The sequence below is a fragment of the Alligator mississippiensis genome, chromosome 4 (genome assembly GCF_030867095.1).
Source record: "Alligator mississippiensis isolate rAllMis1 chromosome 4, rAllMis1, whole genome shotgun sequence".
Taxonomy (NCBI): domain Eukaryota; kingdom Metazoa; phylum Chordata; order Crocodylia; family Alligatoridae; genus Alligator; species Alligator mississippiensis.
Genome location: NC_081827.1, coordinates 80,243,100 through 80,263,332, shown reverse-complemented (window position 1 = coordinate 80,263,332; position 20,233 = coordinate 80,243,100). Strand labels below are relative to the sequence as shown.

Here is a 20,233-nt window from a genome sequence, read left to right as displayed (position 1 = left end):
AAATTGCAACTGGTTACCTATCTTTTATTCTTATTATTTCAATTTTTGTACACCATCTCTACTGTTCATGTACTTAAGCTAGCTGGAACCAGAAGAGGAAATTAAAACAATATACAAAAATATATACTGTATGCCTGTGGTTCCCCACCTTCCTCCCCAACTAAGATTAAATTTATTCCCCTCTCTAAATTTTCCAGCTGGGACTATATAACTCATATTTTCTGCCGTTTCTGTTATCAGTTTTAAACTACAATAAGAGGCAGTTCATAAAGTTAAATATTTTTGGTTTCTTGGGACCAATCACATCTGGAAATATTTTTTGTAAATGTAGCAAAAAACAATCTAAAGCTATAATGATACAAATTAACTGTATACTTTGCATTACTTAGACACATGATTGGCTTAGTGTTACGAAGGTATAGCCAAACTTTTCAAAGCCTTTTATAATACTTATCTATTTTAAGCCAGAGAATCTGGGAGGGAGGCAGATGTATGGCCCATAACTACTCAATAGGAAACAGAAACTTAGCTGTCCTGCATTGGAGCATGCTATAATATAACCTTTAGTTGCCCACCCACAGGCAGCAAGCAAAGCTAGGCCAATGCTGTTAAACAATAACAAACAAAACTATGAAGCCTTTGACATATGGCTATATTCACCTTCCCCTTTTCCTGAGAGAGAGCAGTTCTGAAATTCCCCTCCCAGGAGGAAAGTTGTACAAAATATGAATATATCTACCTCTCTCTTTGCTGCGATTAACAAATTGAAATGGAGATGAAGTTCTACATGGTAAGTTAGGCTTTTTCCTTTAAAGGAGATATTTTGCCAGTAGCAGTTTTCAAATCCTTAATCATTCAGAGAGATTAACAGCGAGCCTGGAATATATGAGGAAATCCTATCTATCTGAAACTCACCATAATGCATGTAACAGTTTCCTTTGGTAGGATCCAGCTGAATAGCCTTCAAGAAGTACTTCTCTGCCTCACTCTTGCGGCCCTTAAAAAGAGAAAAGTGCATTATTTTAACTCTGTCACTATGGCGCTATCAGCTGACAGTTCAGTTACACTTTCCATATTCCAGGCACTAGAGAAAAAAAACCCATTTACTATTATCACTAGATTTAACCTAAGTAAATACGAATGCTTAAGTGTTATAACAAGGCCTGCGGCTGACTGTTTTATGCTATAGATCTCCAGGCAGTGAAAGAAATATGTCCAGACCTATCAAAGTTCAGGAACTAAGGTAAAAGTGAAAATCCATTATAACATATATTGTAAAGGAACTTCAGTGAACTGCAAACCACAAGCTACTTTTCCAGAAAAGTCATGGAAAGCATCACTCTGAAACAAAACTAAAGTATGAAAAATTAAATGCATTTATTCTTTCACAGAAATAACATACATTGGCTACATAATTTTTTACTGCATACACAGTGGATTGGTCAACATGAGATGATTTACTGCGCATTATACTAATCTAATGCACAGTAAAGCATCAGTGTTTCAACATGCATGGCAATTTCTGAGAATTAAATTAGTCTAATGCGCATAGATACAGGTTCTAGAAAACAGCACATTAAACTCATGTGGCAAAGCACACATGTAAATGCTGACTGGGAGCAAATTGCTCCTGGTTAGCCCAGGTAGCAGGGGGTCACAGGTTATCCCTGAGCTCCGTATGTGGGTGGGGAGCTGGGGACTGCTACCTGCCCACTTCTCAGACCAGCTGTCCACAGCTCCCTACCTGCCTGGTGATGCTCCCAGCTCCACAGGACTCAGAGTTGTTCCAGGGAGTTGGCAGATGGCTGTCCCCAGCTCCCTGCTTGCCTGGCAGAGGTCCCAGCTCCATGGGGTTCAGAGCTGCTCTAGGAAGTGGGCGGACAGTTGTCCTGCCCCTGCCCCCCCCCCCCATGCTCTCTGCCAGCCTAGGGCTGGCACCTAGAGGAGCCTGGAGCTCCCCTGGCTGCTGCAGAGGGGCAGAGTAGGGCAGGACAGTCCTGGACTTAACTGCTCTCATTGAGAGCAAATTTGTTCTCGATGTGTGCAGGGGTGCAATTTAATGCACCTGAATTTTCTGCGCATAAAATTCAGGCACATTTATTGGTTGTGTAGAGGCACCCAATATGTAGCTAAATCATTAACAATGGAACAACTCAGACACGACATATTTAATTATTAGTCATTTTCACACACATTAAATGTCTGAAGTAACAGCTTTACCTTCATACATGTACATGCACACACTTGCACAGACAGACACCTCAAAGCGATGGATACTCTGTAGCCTGTAGGAACTGATCAAGTACCAATACTATGAGAAAAAACAGTTGTTAAAAGAGTATATCTTTGTTAATAAAGTCAACAGTCCCTTTTGTTTGCTTAACACATCAAGCCACTAAAGCAAAGAAACACTATCAAGTAGGATCCAGAGGAAGTCTTGAAGTCAATAATCTTTCCTCATGGAAATGGGCATACAGGATTTCATCAATAATTCATCTCATCTAGAATGGTCTCAAACATTGGTCAGCCTTAAGTATGTCATAACATGCCTGCGAACAAAAGTTTCTCTCTAGCTCCACAAAGTCTTTGCCGTTGGTAGGGATTATGTAGGGTGACCATATGTCCTGGGTTGGCTGGGACACTCCTGCATTCTGTTGGCCAGTCCTGGCCAGTTGGTCAAAAGTCTTAAGCTAGGGTCCAGCAGGGAGGCAGAGTGGCATGGTGCACCAGGCAGGCAGCTGGACAGGCACCACTGCTGCTGTGTGAACGTATCACATGCAGGTAGGGTCATACCTGCTCCAGTCTACCTGTCTTGTTCCCTTACAGGAGCAACAGTGCCTGCCTGGCTGCCTCCCAGCTGGACTCCAGCCTTGGAATTTTGACCAACTGGCCAGGACTGGCCTACAGAATCCAGGAGCATCCCACCCAGGTAAAAGTGACCCTTATACCTCATGCACAGAGCTATAGCTTTTCCTGCCTCATTAGGGTTCATGCAACACCTGGCTGAGAACCACTGTAACTGCAGAAGAAAAATAAGTAATGATCCAGAAGATGTTAATGATACCTAAATAAAGTGCTCATGGGGCACAGCACTGATGCTCATGAGCAGTTTGCAATAACAATGCAGTCTGCACAACTTCAGCACTTACAAACTTATGCCAGCAATCCTATAACCCAAGCACCAGGAGCAAACTCACCATTTGCTCCTTTGTGAAAACATAATTATCTCTAGACTATAGGGGCCTGCCCACAACAGCAAACTGCATGGGACTCCCCTACACTGCACCATACCATGTGGCTCCTGCCCTGCCACAGCAGATAACCTCTGCTGCACTGCACCAATGACCCTGTGCAGTGCAGGGTCTCCAGGTCCCTTCAGCCCTCTGGCAGTGGACTCCCTCAGCTTCATGGGCCATGCTGCACTGCTCCACCCTTAGTTGCAGGCAGCAGAAGCTAGATCTACATTTGAATTTTATATAACTGCAGATTTTAGTGACAGATATGCATCCCAAGCTCTAGGAATCTACACCATAAATTAACATTCAAATGATAAGAACTGCCTTATGCAATTACTCAACTTCTCAACCACAAATAAGGTAAAAAGAGGCTTTACTGCATGTCCCAAAAACTTATTTCAAGTCTAGCACAAATAAGGAGAGTGGAAGGTAAATTCTGAGATCAAGGACACCATTCAGAGCGTAACCTACCAATTATTTTGCTGGTACTCCAGGAGCTGAGCTATCACGCTAGGGAAAAATTTAGCCCTTATCATCTAATAACATTTTCTTCATTCCTCAGATACTGACCAGCTTCTGGATAACTGATGCTTCCTAATATCACATAGTGCAAGGGAAGGCTGCCTTCCGAAACTGTGCCAGATGTGCCAGATGGTATCATCTTACCTTTAGTGCATTTCATCCCAAAATACAGTACACAAGTAGCACATACAGTACCAGCTTATGCAGATATCACTCATCCAGTGGGTGAAATCCAGAAACTACTTTTAAATAGCACACGAGTTATTTGGAACATGAGCTGAAGAAAAGTAGCACAACCAGTTGAAGTCACACAGGGGATTCTGGTATATATAAAATAATTATTAAAATAGAAATTGGTCAAATTACTGAGGTCAATAGCCTTACTCTGACAAAAAGTATTAGGGCACAATGTTCAGTCCTGAAACTCCAAAATGACAGACATCACCTGTATGCACAAATAATTAAACACATTTACAATTTCTGAATCCCTGCACTAAAACAGACTAACATTATTAAACTTTTCTGGTTGCAACCTTTTTTGCACCAAGCCTGGCTGCTATTCCTAAAAAGCAGTTTATTGAATACTTCCCCAAAAATGGAATTGCTGATAGGATTATGCATATAAGACCAAAAATATTTATCTAATTTAATTAACATTCATCTACTCAGGTCACTGGAATATGTTACCATTAAATTTTGTTTGGGCAGTTTCTAAATGTATGCTGCATGCAGCTAAAACCTGTCAGGAGAACTAAAGTACATAATAGTGGCAGGTGCCTATATATATGTGTTTGTGTGTGTGTATCTATACACACACACACACACACACACACACACACGAATGAATGTGCTATTAACATCCCAAATGCTTATTAACAGATAAAGGTGAAAAAAATGTACTTGCATCGCCCAAGGCATAAAAATGAACCAACTACAAATGAACAGCAAAGCCATTTGTTCATCCTCTTAATATATCTAAATTTGTCAAAAAACATGTAAAAATGTTTTCTTGAAGAGTGAATTCTGAGAAAACTTGCATCACAATTCATCTAAAGACTCCTCTTCTACATCATTTGTTTGCTGTTAAAAGGCTAATTTTTTGGCATAAATTTAGTAAGCTTTATTCTGGTGTCTAATGCTATAAACCCAATCATTTGACAGAATCAGGCTATTTCACTATTAAACTTTGGCATTTATCAAACCTATGTCTTCTGTCAGGCAGCTAAGTTATTCAACTTGCCAGTTTATTCCTTTACTAACATAAAAGGACAGATATGCTGAAATAGTGAGATTTGGAAGGCAACATCTATCTTTTTCCTACCTCACTGTAAGGATTCAGTACTATGTAGAACACAGACATGAGGGAATAGAGTTCTGGAACATAAAGGAAATCTGCAATTAATTGTTAAAACAGCTAAAAAACACTCAATTGCTGAAGACTGGCACGTTGTGTACATATTCACTTTTATGTGAACTGACCCACACAAATGCAGGCATTGAAGTCCATTGGAAATCTTCCAATTTCTAACAGCAGGGTCTACAGATGTACATGCACACCCATGTACCTTGGCAACCTTACAAATAAAAATATAGATGTATGACTGCACACCCAGAGACTTATAACTGTTTTCATAAATAAGTTTTTAATGGAAGGACTCTCTGGCTCCGAGAATTAATAATGGGATAAAAATGCCTTTCACCCATAGGTCACTAGTTCATCACAGCTAGTCCAGTTCAGTAGCTAATGAAAAGGTGCCATGTAGCCACTATTTGTTTTGAGAAATGAGTAGGTAGGTAGGTCTCAGCCAACATTCTAATGGAGAGATGCCAACATCTTATAATTGTGTACAATATCACTGTTAAACTGTTACTAGTCAGCCTTTTAGCAAGAGAAAAAGGACTCCAATATCATGAAATCCCACTTAATTGCCTGGGAAAGAATCCCTGTAGGAGTGAGTTAGGAAATAGTAAGTGGTATTTGGAAGAAGCTTGTACTGCTGCTGTCCACATTCTAGTTGGCTGTGCCTTATCCAGAAGTCCTTATTCAGACAAAATATGCATCAGCTTCAATGAGAATCTTCCATGAAAAAATCATGCTCAAGCATAAATGGAGGACGGAGTGCTCATTGCTATAATACTCCAGAACTCTTTATAATCAATGTTTCACTGGGGTCCTCCAACATAAGACTCTCTGAAGTTGCTAGGAATTTCAATAGTTGAGCAATTGGAAGAAAGAGTCATTTAAGGATAATTGAAATAATATTTAAGACTTAATTTATAATTTATTAAAATGCTACAAAAAACTCAGAAGAAAGAACATAACATCCACTCAACCCCCAGCCAAAACTGCAGAATTTTTCTTATTAATATAGCAATTTCTCCACAACCTGGCATAAATAAAATTTACTAGATTAAATTTTGAGGAATCTGGCCAACTTCAGGCTTCTGAGAAACCCAAGAAACCTAAGAAGCCCAGGCCCCTACTTCGCCCAGCCCCCCAGGGAGCCACGCGACCGGAGCCGCACGAACAGGCTGCACAAACAGGCGCGCTTCTCTGCCAGCGCGTGAGTTAGCACGGAGTTCGCGCGGGAGGGCATGCGGGAGGGCGCCAGACCCTGCCTGCGCACCCCCCAGGGTAGACAGTCCCAGCCGTAGCCAGCCTACCTGAGGCATGACATGGATGGGCACGCGCTGCACCCCGAGGGTCCCCTCGGGCTCCGTGGCCCACCCCTCTGGCACCTCAGAGACGGCCACCCAGACGGAGCCCCTGGTTCCGGGCTCCACGCAGACGGAGCCCCTGGCTTTCGGCTGCGGGGGCTGCCTGTCCCTTTTTCAGGCTCTGGGGCCTGGGAGCATGGCGACCTCCCCTTGCGGGGTCTGCTCCCTTTTGGGGTCTCTGGCACGCCAGGTGGAGGAGCTCCAGGCCACAGTCTGTGTGCCATCAGGGACTACAAGCAGGAGATAGACTCCTACTGCCAGGCCCTTCTCCCCCAGGAGGAAGAGGGTAGATCACAGTCTCCCTCCAGGCCAGAGGAGGACTCTGGGACCTCCTGCTGTGTCCAGCCAGGGGCATGGACCAAGGTGGTCAAGGGCCATAAGGCCCACCGCACCAAGGCCCCTCCCCCACCAGAACTGAGCAACAGGTATGCACCTCTTGCTGCCCCAGCAGAGCCTGCTGAGTTGCCGGCCCCCACAGGCAACATGGGCCTAACTGCAACTCCCGCCCCTGCTCTTCCCAAGACAAAACGTAAGGTGTTTGTTGTGGGAGACTCCCTCCTGAGGGGGATGGAGGGGCCAATCTGCCACCCTGACCCCTTAGCCCGGCAAGTCTGCTGTTTCCCAGGGGCCCGCATCCGGGACATTGCAGAGAGGATCCCCAAGCTCCTCAAACCCACAGACCACTATCCCATGATCCTTATTCATGTGGGCACCAATGACACGGCTCGGAGCACTCCCAGCCAGGTCATGAGGTGCTACAGGGATTTGGGAGCGGGGCTTAAGGGTCTGGGGGCACAGGTGGTGTTCTCGTCGATCCTCCCAGTCTCAGGCTATGGGCTGAGAAGGGACAGGAGGATCTATGTGGTCAACCAAAGACTGCGGTGCTGGTGTCGTCAGGAAGGCTTTGGCTTTCATGACCACAGCCCGCTCTTTGGCGAGAGAGGCAGCGAGATGCTGGGAAGAGATGGTCTCCACCTCTCTCCCCTAGGGAGGAGGCTCTTCTCAGCCAGACTGGCTGACCTGCTCCACCGGGCTTTAAACTAAGCCCGCTGGGGGACGGGGGGATGACCGCCACTGCTGGCCCGCTGAACAATCCTTGCAAAGCCAGCGGATCATGGCACTCAAGGGAGCCCGCCCCAGCCCCAGCCCTGGTAAAATCTGTGGGCAAGGGAGGAGCCCCCCAGGGGGCACTTGCCTGCCTGTACACAAATGCCAGGAGCTTGGGGAATAAGCAGGAGGAGCTCATCCTCCTGCTCAGTGCAAACAATTACGATGTCATAGGGATAACGGAGACCTGGTGGGACTCCACCCATGACTGGACCACGGGGATAGATGGCTATACCCTGTACAGGAGGGATCGTGTAGAGAAAAGGGGCGGGGGTGTAGCTCTCTATGTTAAGGAAAGCTACGCGTCCCTGCAAGCCGATATTGGCGACCAGGGTGGACGGCTGGAGACCCTCTGGGTTAAAATCCGTGGGGAACACAGCACAGGGGACACAATGGTGGGAGTCTATTACAGACCTCCCACCCAAAGTCCTGAGCTAGACCAGGAGTTTGCCCAGGAACTGGCTGAGGCAGCTTGCTCCAGGACCATGGTTGTCATGGGTGACTTCAATTACCCAGACATCTCGTGGGAGGATCGCTCAGCAAAATCTGAGCGGTCGCAGAGCTTCCTCTCGTGCGTGGATGACCTCTACCTGACTCAAGAAGTCTATGGGCCAACGAGAGGCAAAGCGCTGCTCGACCTGGTGCTGGCTACTGGGGAGGACCTAGTCAGCGACCTAGTGATTGATGGGAAGCTGGGTGACAGCGACCACGAGCTGATCACCTTCACCATCCGCCGAAAAGCTGGCAAGTCAGTCAGCAACACGCAAGTCCTTGACTTCAGGAAAGCCGACTTTGACAAGCTCAGGAGGCTTGTCAGTGAGGCCCTAAGGGACTGTGACCGCAGGGAGAGGGGAGTTCAAGAAGAGTGGTTGCTCCTCAAGGGAGCAATCCTCAATGCACAAACTAAGTCTATTCCATCTTGGAGGAAAGGCAGCAAGAGGGCACAGCAGCCCCCCTGGCTCTCCAGGGACCTAGCAGACCTTCTGAGGCTAAAAAGAAAGGCCTACAAAGGATGGAGGATGGGAGTCACCTCCAAGGAGGATTATTCTGCACTGGTCCGGTCCTCTAGGGAGCAGACCAGGAAAGCCAAGGCTGCAACTGAACTCCAGCTAGCTTTGAGCATCAAGGACAATAAAAAGTCCTTTTTCAGATATGTGGGGAGCCGGAGGAAAAGCAGGGGCAACATTGGACCCCTGCTGAACCAGATGGGGCAACTGACAACTGACGCCCAGGAAAAAGCCAACCTATTAAATAGGTACTTTGCATCAGTCTTTCATCAGCCCCATGGGATGCTTGTGCCTGCTACAGGGCCGGGAAGTCCGGGTGAGGGTGATCCCCTGCCCTCCATTAATGCTGACTTTGTGAAGGAACATCTTGAGAAGCTGGATACCTTCAAGTCAGCCGGCCCTGACAATCTTCACCCCAGGGTACTCAAGGAGCTGGCGAGCATCATAGCCCAGCCTCTAGCGCGGATCTTTGAAAACTCTTGGCGCTCTGGTGTAGTGCCCGAAGACTGGAAGAAGGCCAACGTGGTGCCTATCTTCAAGAAAGGGAGGAAAGTGGATCCGGCTAACTATAGGCCCATCAGCCTGACTTCTATCCCGGGGAAGATCTTAGAAAAGTTTATTAAGGAGGCCATCCTTAATGGACTGGCCGACGCCAACACCTTAAGGGATAGCCAGCACGGGTTTGTTGCGGGTAGGTCTTGCTTGACCAATCTCATTTCCTTCTACGACCAGGTGACCTATCACCTGGACAAGGGAGATGAGATTGAAGTCATATATCTTGACTTCAAAAAAGCCTTCGATCTGGTGTCCCATGATCGTCTCTTGGAGAAACTGGCCAATTGTCGCCTTGGGTCCCCCACGATCCACTGGCTGGAAAATTGGCTCCGGGGTCGGACCCAGAGGGTAGTAATTGATGGAAGTCACTCATCACGGTGTCCTGTGACCAGTGGGGTCCCCCAGGGCTCTGTCCTTGGACCCATACTGTTCAACATCTTCATTAACGATGTGGACACTGGAGTCAGAAGCAGACTGGCCAAGTTCGCCGATGACACCAAACTTTGGGGCAAAGCATCCACACCAGAAGACAGGCGGGTGATCCAGGCTGACCTGGACAGGCTCAGCAAGTGGGCGGATGAGAATCTGATGGTGTTCAACGCCGATAAATGCAAGGTTCTCCACCTTGGGAAAAAAAACCCGCAGCATCCTTATAGGCTCGGCAGTGCTATGTTGGTTAGCACTATGGAAGAAAGAGACTTGGGGGTCGTCATTGACCACAAGATGAACATGAGCCTGCAATGCGATGCTGCGGCTAGTAAAGCGACCAAAACGCTGGCTTGCATCCATAGATGCTTCTCAAGCAAATCCCGGGACATCATTCTCCCCCTGTACTCGGCCTTAGTGAGGCCGCAGCTGGAGTACTGCGTCCAGTTTTGGGCTCCACAATTCAAAAAGGATGTGGAGAAGCTTGAGAGAGTCCAGAGAAGAGCCACGCGCATGATCAGGGGTCAGGGAAGCAGACCCTATGATGACAGGCTGAGAGCCCTGGGGCTCTTTAGCCTGGAAAAGCACAGGCTCAGGGGTGATCTGATGGCCACCTACAAGTTTATCAGGGGTGACCACCAGTATCTAGGGGAACGTTTGTTCACCAGAGCGCCCCAAGGGATGACGAGGACGAATGGTCACAAACTACTACAAGATCGTTTCAGGCTGGACATAAGGAAGAATTTCTTTACTGTCCGAGCCCCCAAGGTCTGGAACAGCCTGCCGCCGGAGGTTGTTCAAGCGCCTTCATTGAACACCTTCAAGATGAAACTGGATGCTTATCTTGCTGGGATCCTATGACCCCAGCTGACGTCCTGCCCTTTGGGCGGGGGGCTGGACTCGATCTTCCGAGGTTCCTTCCAGCCCTAATGTCTATGAAATCTATGAAATCTATGAAAGAAAAATGGGAGGGGCTAAGGCAGTTAAACAGTTCTGTGTAATTTACCTGATATACATAAAACTATTAAAAACATAACTTTTAGCTAGCTGTTTACATGCCTTAATGAGGAATTTAAGTGATGAAGTTCTCAATTTTTTTACTCAGATAAGGATGGATATAAAGAAATATCACTGAACAGCTACAATTTCTACTGAAGTCAGAGTTATGAGAGCCCAACATACCTATGGATAAAAACTCAGATTGAGGTGATAAAGGGTACACAAGTACTTATGAAAAATAGGTTTTCTCTTTCCTACCTGCTCTTCTGTACTTCTATTACTAGAGTGACCATATGTCCCAGTTTGGCCAGGACAGTCCCAGATTTCATACATGGCTGAAAATGGAAACAAATTCCCGGATTGGTGCCACCTCACCAGTACTGCCTTGCCCAGCTCCTCCTGAGCAGCAGCTGGAGCAGGGGGTGGGCTGGGTTAGATACTGCTCCTCCTGCCCGGGGCAAGGACTGGCCAGGTCTGGGCAGGGGGAGAGCAATACTGTGAGTGCACATTGCTCATGTGTGTGGCAGACAAGCTTGCCTGCTTTCAGCCCAGCAGAGTTGGGACCAGGGAGCAGTCACCACCACTGTGCGGAGCCCAGGTGAAGGAGGGGCTTCCCCATGGGAGTTGGGTAGAGGTAGCTTGAGCTGTCAAATTTTCATTTAGTCTCTGGAATAGACTGAAGTTACCCTAAAACAAGCTAGGTAGCATGGTCCAGAGCTAACCCTCCCCTGAAGTGGTATAACTTTGAGACATTCAGAGGGCACTTAACACAAATTAACAAGCCTTAATATGCAGATACTTGTGTTTTAAGTGCCCTTTGTATGCTGTAAGTGTAACATATAATTTCACTCTAAGTATCCTGTCAACAGGAAGTTGGAACCAGTTATTGTAGCCCAGACCAACAAGTATGATTAGGTATTTAATAATTTTTTCAGGATCTTTATTAACCAGTTAGTGCAAAATTTACTATGAGATGAAATAGTCTTCTGTTTCACAATTAATCTCGTAAAATTTTTGCATATAGTAAAAAACTAAGTCCTAAGGGAAGTGAAAAGTAGGGGTGCACCGATAGAGATTTTTGGGTCAATACCGATAGTCAATATTTCAGGAGGCATATTGGCTGATATCAATCTGATTTCCGATACAGCTGCCTCCAGCTGGTAAGTCTGTGTGGTAGAAGGGGAGGGGGAATGGAAAGGGCATGGTGGGGGGGCAGATCAACATCCGTCATGATGGGGAGGGAGGGCGTAGAGGCAGGGGCAGGCACTGCCTAGGTGGGGTTCATGGGGGGAGAAGCGGCTCCTACCACTGCTTGCACCCTGGTAATGCAACAGGGTGGGGGGGCGTGTGCTCCCTGGCTCTGCACTATTAGTATTTGAGATAGGGTGGGCTGCAGCCAGGGCTGCACGGGGCTCTTCTCAGCGAGGGCTGGGCTCAGAATGGGCACCAGTGGCACTGGGAGGATGCTGCATCCACCAAAAATTTTGCTGCTGCTCTTCTCCCAGGACCGCCACCGCTGCCTGGCACAGCCCCGGCTCAATGTCGTGCCTCCACCCACATGCTGAAAAGAGCTGGGGCTGTGCTACGTGGCTGGCAGCAGCAGCACTGGGAAAAGAGTGGTGGTGAAATTTCGGGTGGATAATCTGAAGGTTATTAAAAATTGGCTTTAGGCAAATTAATAAATGCTCAAATACTAATAATGGCACGGTGCTACCCAATGGCCAAAGTACCATCCTTCAATGCTGCAGGGAGAAGAAGTTGAGGAGGAAGAGAGTGATGAAGACACCTGACCCCCAACCCCCCAGCCACTATTCTGTCTCCTGGAGTAGTAGGAGGGAGCCAAATTCAAGACAAACCTCCAATATTTAGATTCTACACCTGAAAAAAAGATTGTAACAGATTTATACATTTTCCATATATAAAATCTAATTATGAGGGAGACATCTTATATTCAGTCAACTTAGATCAAGTAAATATGGTAATTTTACAACCTTTTTGTTTTGCTTTGTCTTTTTTTTTGCCTTCCCTTGATCCCCTCATTCTCAATTTTTTTCAGGCTTACACATTTTGTTCTACTGGGGTCTGCATTATTTTTTTAAATAAATTAATTAATCTGTGGTGAACCTTTTGTTGTTACTTGAGTCCCAATAATTAACAAAAGACCTTTACATATTATTTGGCTAATATTCAGGACTGACAATTCATACTCCTTTCCTTCTCATTAGTCAACAGCATAAGGTCAATGCAAAACACCCAGGTAAGACTTTGGCTAGCTACTGGATATAATTAAAAAAAATGAGTATTCAGGTCTAACTTTAATTATAATACTTGAATTACTTTGTTTAATTTAATTTAATTTAATTCTAAACAAAGCCCTTACCTAATATATTTGGCACTTTAATTATATTTTTAAAAGTGCACTATAAGTATTAAGCCCAAACATTGTTGATTTTATCTGGTATGATTACTGTTGAATGCTTGAGAGCTGCAATATGGAAACTTGATAAAGCAATGACATTTTTCTTCTAACTTTTGGGTGAATTTCCAAGCTTGTAAAAATAAGAGAATAATAGCACTGTATGAAGCCATGTAAAATGCAAGCAAACACTGCAAATTTTTCCTAAGGAATTCACCAGCCCTATAATTCCTTAACTGTAACATGCCTAATTTTACAATATGGGGAAGCTTCTTAAGCATATTTGCAAGTGTATGAATTATTACAAATACTGTGTATTATAATGTGTCATAAGTCTACTTAGAATAAATGCAATCAAAACCATCAAGATGCTTTTATCTATGACTTCAGTATAGTCTCAAGAAGTAGAAGCTGAGCACAGCTACCATCGCTGCATATTGTAGTATATGCTAATAAATAGCTTTTAAAAGGGAAGAAGCTTTTGAGTTTAAAGTAAAAAAAACCCCAAACTTTGTTTATGTATGAAGCTTTCTTAGCATGTCTGCCGAGTCTTTCTGCCTAGAAGATTTGTTCATACAATGTAAAATAAATTAGCATGCTCAAGACTGCACCTGGTCCTGTCAATTTTGACAAAGAGACTCATTTATATCTTAGGAATGAAAGTCCTGCCTTTCTTTAGAATTATGTTTTCTTTTTTAAAGTAGAAATAAATTACCCTAATAAGGTAAGAGGCTCAGATGCTATAGCTGCAAACCCATGTTCTACCAGTTGACTAACTAGGTCAGCTAGACCTATCATGGCTAGATTCAAGGTCTCAAAACAGCCTGGAAAATGCAGAGTATTTAGACATTATCTGCTTAAATTCTGTTTCTGAGAAATAAATGAAGAAAGCAAAACTAGGAATCTAAAACCCAGAAAAATTGGCTGCTTTCCAAGTTTTCTAGCTGAACTACTAATCATGCTTTTTTAACCATTAAATTTTACCATTCTTGTGTATTTTCTGGAAAAAATGTATCCTGGTAAGATGTAATTTTAATATATGAATGTACAATGTTATCCAACAACGTGTGGATTGTGAAATATGTGTGACTGCTGATACTAGGTAAGAAGATCATAAATTCATTAGCTATTCATTTGGAGCACAGTTTTCAAGCATCTCAAGTTTCATCTGGTTTTCTGCATATAGAGAAAATATTGCTGCCAGTTTCCTTTTGGCATTTTCTCTCACCCAGAAAAGTTATCATGACATATGAGAAATGTTTACCTAACAGGATAGTCCAGGCAACATTTAATTTTGGTAGGAACTTTTTCAAACAACTTGGCATGGGCTTAACTGTGGTCCCAAATGAAGTCAATGGAACTTTTAACATTTACTTCAAAGAGAGCAGAGTTAGGTCACCAAGAAGCACCTCTGAAAATCCTACCTGTAGAATGCATAGAAAAATCTAACCTTGAAATGCTATGTATCGCTTTGAAAGCATAGTTAATTATGTCACTGTGTTCCCAAGCAGCCCAGGGAAATGAGAGTGAAATATGTCCTGTGAAATAGGCAGCTCCAAACCCATGTACTACTCAAGTACCAATTAAGCTAAAATTTGGATACTTTATGTTGGTTGAATTTTACCCTCAGTTAATAATATTGATGGAAAATAGCTGGCATCAACAACATGTGTGTGAATGACTATGTACAGTTAAAGGTTTGACAACAACAAGCTATAAAAACAACTGCAGAGAGTGAATTTTCATTTACATTAAAGATACTTTACATTATTCTGGCAACCTAAAGGAACCTCAGAGTAGAAACACACTATGCAAACCCATTAACATGGGATTTATATAAATTTTAAGGCTATCCATCCTCTTTCTATCTTTAGATGTAATGCTGTCTAAGAGAGAGAGACAAATCAGACCTAGGTGTTTTGTTATATACAGTAAACAAAATAAAGTTACATGAAAATGCTCAATTTATTAAATTTCTGAGTGTATTGGAATGATCACTGACCAGGAATATCTACTTTTATTGAGGTCTACATAGTTTCAGTTGAAATGTCCCATTGCTATTACAACACAGACAGCATCCTCTCAGTTCTGTGGACATATAAGCACAAGAGTAGCAGTGTCCCAGATAAGCACGCTTAATATGTGTATTAATATCAGACAATAGACAGTATTCAATAAAGCTTAAACCATATCACATTATTGGAAATTATACATGTACAAAGTAAATATATATAAGAATTAGGGAAACCTAAGATTTAGAAAGGGACTGGGTTGTCTAAAGGCCCTAATTAGAGATTGACCTCAGTGTGGTAGGCACTGTGAACGTAACTCCTTTTCTCACCACCTCACCCCCTAAAGTACACATAGAGGATCCCTGAAGCATGTGCTTAAACTCCCAAACAAAAACACATTTTGAACTTTTTTCGATAAAAATAGTACTATGAATGTAAATAAGGCATTTATTAAAATGCACAAAGTTTTCAATTATGTTCCTTTTTAGGTTGTGTGAAAATAGCATGACATGCTGTACTTTAAAGTCAAGCTAGTATTTTCTTCTTTTTGGCAGAAACAGTTGGAAGCATATAAATGAAACTGTTTAGTACTTTCCTTATAACTTCATATGAAGCACATACAAAACCAAGCACATTTTCACAAAGAAAAATGTAGAACACAAATTAGACTTTCTGCTTCCTATTGTTCATTTTATTGCTTATGAAATGCAAGCTTAAGGTCCTGCTGTGCAAACTGTCCTTAAAGGCAGTAGTAATATTAGCTACATGCAGATCTGAAGCTGCTAAAAATCAACTTCAAATGATGGCCTGAATTCATATCTTTCTCTCACTGCACAATTACCATCATTTTAAGACTAACAGTGCAGGATGAGTGATGATTTGCATTTTTCAAAATAGTAAAAGCTGGGTGCACCTTGCTGTGACAGCAACCATTTTTGTTTAAGAATCTCTCTTCAGCAAAACAGGACATCAGCTTTTAACTTAAAATGAACTGGAGTGTGAGTCTTAACACTGTCTCTCTGAGATTTTTGTAATGCAATTTTGGTCATTTAAAATTTGTTTCAGCAGGTAAATCAAGAAAATAACTTGACATGAAGACCATTGTCTCAAGTAGGAAGGAACAGAAAAAGGATTATACTAATTTTTTAACCGCTGACCTAGTACATTGGATTTAGCAGTGAGATGTCTTTATTTTAAAAGTATTTTGTAGAATTTGTTATTGGAATAAACAAACTCCATCAGAGCTGAAAATGTAAAAAGCATGTTCTCTGCAATTCCAAGCTCATTATTTGAATTTGAGTGTTAGAAGCTAGTCTAGACGATGAGCAAATTTAGCAGTCCAATACTTTAGTATACTATTTTGCCTATATTCCTTTTTTTCAAAACTATAAATACTTCCAGTGTAGGCTAGGAAATCATAGCCTGAAGTAATTAGCAAAAATTTTGCAAATGTCAATGCACTAGGCAAAGGTTTGCCACTCCTATAATCCTGAGAGTTACTAACAAGCAGAGGAAAACAGAAGGTACAAGAAGCTGGTTCAACAGCCAAGGATTGGCACTTTGGAAATAAATTAATCAAGTCACACTGCTGTTATTAAGTGCTAATACTGGCAGCAGAAATCCTGGGGTTAAAATTAGGCCACTACTGCAGTTTAAGTCAGGAAATAAAACATTACTGAATTTGTGCACTTTACAGTTTTGATTTTACAACTAGTGCTTTATATAGTACAACTACCTTTGGCTTGTACCAGAAGTTTGGCTAAGGTGTGTTTTCTTTTAACTCACTGGTCAAGGAAAGTTTTCTTCCCACATCATTGGTCACTTCCAGTGTTATTCCCCTTTTAATCTACTACCCACCTGTAGCAGGGCACTAAGGTGCCTGCTACTGAGAGAGCTGGGATAACTCCTCAGGTGCCAGTTGCTGAGGTAACTGGAGGGAACTACTGATCCCCACCTGCCTAGCCAGCTGAAGGAAGGGGCAGGGCCTGGCTCCTATATAAACCACAGGCAGGAGGCAGTTCCCTACGAGCAGCCAAGGAGGAAGGAGCTCCCTGCCATGTAAGAGAGGAGAGGATTGATGAAGGAGCAGCGTCTGATACTGCTGAGAGATAAAGGATCCCCGGTAGGCTTGAGCATGATTATAGCCGGGTGGCTTCTGTTTGTGTTGTAGCCAAAGGGGCTTGTGTTCGTGTTGCTGTTTTATTACCGGTGGTTTGGGTGAGGCTGTTAGGGGTTGGAGGAGGCCTCATAGGGGCCCACAGCAGTGTGGGGACCCCAGCACCAGCGAGGGCGCAGCATATGGGGTGCATAGACCCCAGCCCCAGAGAAGGGGGCATTGCTGAGAAGCGCCAGTGTGGGCGTGGTGAGCCCCGAGAGAGGGCGGCATTACTGGGAAGGCACCAGAGGAGAGTGGCATTACTGGGAAGGCGCCAGAGTGTGGGCACAGAGAGAGAGAGACGGGACTGCAGAGAGCCCGAGCGCTAGAGAGGGCACGATGAGAGAGAGACCTAACAACGTCGGGCATATCTGCGAGGCGTGGGGCATGGTACAGGGGTGGTAGGAGCCACACATAGCCCATAAGGTGGGAGTATACAGAATACTCAATACCGGAGAAGATCTAGAGATAGCAGGAGAACCATGGACAAGCAGACGAAGGGCAGCCTCCCTATAAAATATATAAGATCAAAGTCATGGCGGACGAGAATTGGAGGGCGCTAATCGGTAACTTGACATGGTAAAGGAGGCGGCAGGGGGAAGCACAGTGACCCTGACCGCCCTCCTGTTACACCACCCCATCATCTCTTCCCTAATAAATCTGATAACATCCAAAAAGATTTCCTAGCACTTGTCTCAGCATTCATTTTACTGTAAGTTACAAAAAAGGACTGCAAAAGGTTTGAGTTCAAGCACAATGCGACTGGTATGTAAGAAAAAGTGATGCGTACAAAAAATATATTTTCCCAAATATTTGAATAAATAATTAGAAACAACCCCAATAATACACCCCATAGTTTACTAACTCCTTGCCCTTTTTCTGTTGTCTCAAATCTGTTCATTCTATTCAAGGCAATAGCTCTAGGTAGCAAACTTCAAACGAAGAATGTGCCTCAAGCTAACCATGGCCTGAAATATATTTTTCCTAGTGGAGAGGCTTACTCCAGTTTCTATCTCCACTTAATCCCAAGAAAATCTAGGGAGACTTCCAACAAACAATCCAGTTAATGCTAAGTATGAAAGCAGAGTTTGTCTTACCACTTTCTGTGCACTAGGAACTGGCTTAAAGCACATTTCACTTAAGGCACTGAACCACAATCAGCACATCCAGATGAGTGCAGTCGTAACGTGTGGCACTGCAAACACTTATGCAGTGCCACGTACTGAACAGTCTGGTGCTCTCCACGCTGTAAGGGGGTGCTGCCCGAGCATGTGTTGCACTGGGGTATTTTTTTTGGAAACTGGTGCAACGCATGGTCAGCCAGTGCACATTGCTGAAAAGCGGAGCCAGGCCTCTCATAGCCGCACTGTGGCTGCCAGCCAGGCTCCATGCAGCAGAATTGTCACAGCTGCAGTCCCAGGAGGACCCCAGGCAAGGCTGCTGGGGCCAGCCCAATGCTGGCCCCAGTCTTCCCTCCACTACGCAGGGCAACTTGCCGCGTGCCAAAGCGTGCATGGTACAGGCGTTCACACCGCTGCTACTTATCCCCGCGGAACCAAATGTCCGTGCACATCTGGACGTGCCCCAGAAAGCTATAAAAACTAACCAGGGGTAAACTAAATTATCAACATAGAGGTAAAAGACTTCCTATTCTGCTGCCAAAGCCCTGTTCCATACAGCTCTCCTGGAAGATCACTGATGTCTGTAGGAAATCCAGTAAAATATATTATGCTCCTTTCCTATTACTAGGTAATAAATCAGTCCCAATACTGAATCATTAATGATTGAATTTGAATGACTTTAAAAAAAAAAAAAAAGGCCTCAAGTATCCATATGAAAAAGTGAACCTGACTTATAGTCTAAAGCTGTACAAATAACTGATGCTTTAGTCAGTAAAAAAAAAAAAAAAATGGTGTTAAATACTTAATTTCTAAATAATTTTTGACCAGACATGGATTTAAAAAAAAAAAGTTTTGAAACTGGAAAACCAGAACATTTCAATGCCAATTTTTGACTGAAAAAATGAGGCAAACATGATGTAAATTCTCAAATAATTTGTGCATTTTTCAGGGATTAAAGCATTCTTTTCTGAAAATCTTCTCCCAGCTCTAACTACAACATCAGTTAAATAGTGTCTTGTTACTTACCTTCTGGAGCAGTATGTAAATTATATTCTGGAAGGGTAAAAAAATACCTGTATTTTCTGCCTTATTTTGCTATAAAAGGAATAAATTTGAGCTGCTTCCATATGCACTGCACTGACTGTATAATGACAAGAAGTGACAGTAAAACAAAGACTTTAAGGAATGATGAAATCAACTTTGATGGAAATAGGCAGAGAGCTTGTGTATAAAGAGCAAAGGCCGAGTATTTCACTGGCCTATGGATTATCTTCCTGGTGAATAATTCAAATCTCAAGGTTGATGATAGCTTCTTTCATTTTTGTTAATGATTCACATTCTTTTCTGAATATAGAGCAGAACCTGGAGAGAGTCCACCTCAGAGGTGTCTCATGTTTAAATTACCTGTAGAAATGTACAGTTTTAAATACCACTAAAAAGTTTTGTGCATATTTACTTGTTTTCAGTTCTTCCCCCCAGTAAGGGCATACTACCAATCCAGAAGCCTGAGCCTGTAAAATGAAATACTTTCAGGACCAGAGGACAAACCTGAAGTTTCCTGTGGCCAGTTCTCATAAATTAGAAGGAATTAAGCTATTTACAAAGTGGTAGGAATTTTTTCATGGCATTTACAAGGCAGCCCAGATATTATATTCCAACTAATCAACCACTCTAAAAGTGTGTTTAAAAAAAAAAAAGGAAGAGGTGTGGGGAATCTTTTTTTTAAAAAAAGAAGAGATTTGTGTGTGTTCTAGTACACTAGAATGTGTCTCAAAAAAAAATGCTTCTAAAAAGCAAGAAAAAATTCAACCTCTCAGGTGCAAAACATGGAAAAGCATGCCAGAAAAAAGAAGGTGCACAGGGAAATTCTACTGTATATTCTTTTTGGAGTTTAATATTACATGGATGGGCTCAGCATGTTCATGTACATGTCAGCATGTGAGAAATTATATCTGAAAT

General features: G+C 43.4%; 1 protein-coding gene across 3 annotated transcripts in view; it reads right to left on the bottom strand.

Moving 5' to 3' along the window:
- The window catches only part of TMTC2 (transmembrane O-mannosyltransferase targeting cadherins 2), a 408,111-nt gene that overhangs the window by 73,199 nt on the left and 314,679 nt on the right, over positions 1–20,233 (bottom strand). For all 3 annotated transcript variants that reach the window (XM_059726136.1, XM_019494181.2, XM_019494183.2), the window contains one exon: positions 916–997. In XM_059726136.1, coding sequence (XP_059582119.1) covers positions 916–997 — 82 coding nt within the window. The remainder of the gene's footprint in view (positions 1–915; positions 998–20,233) is intronic.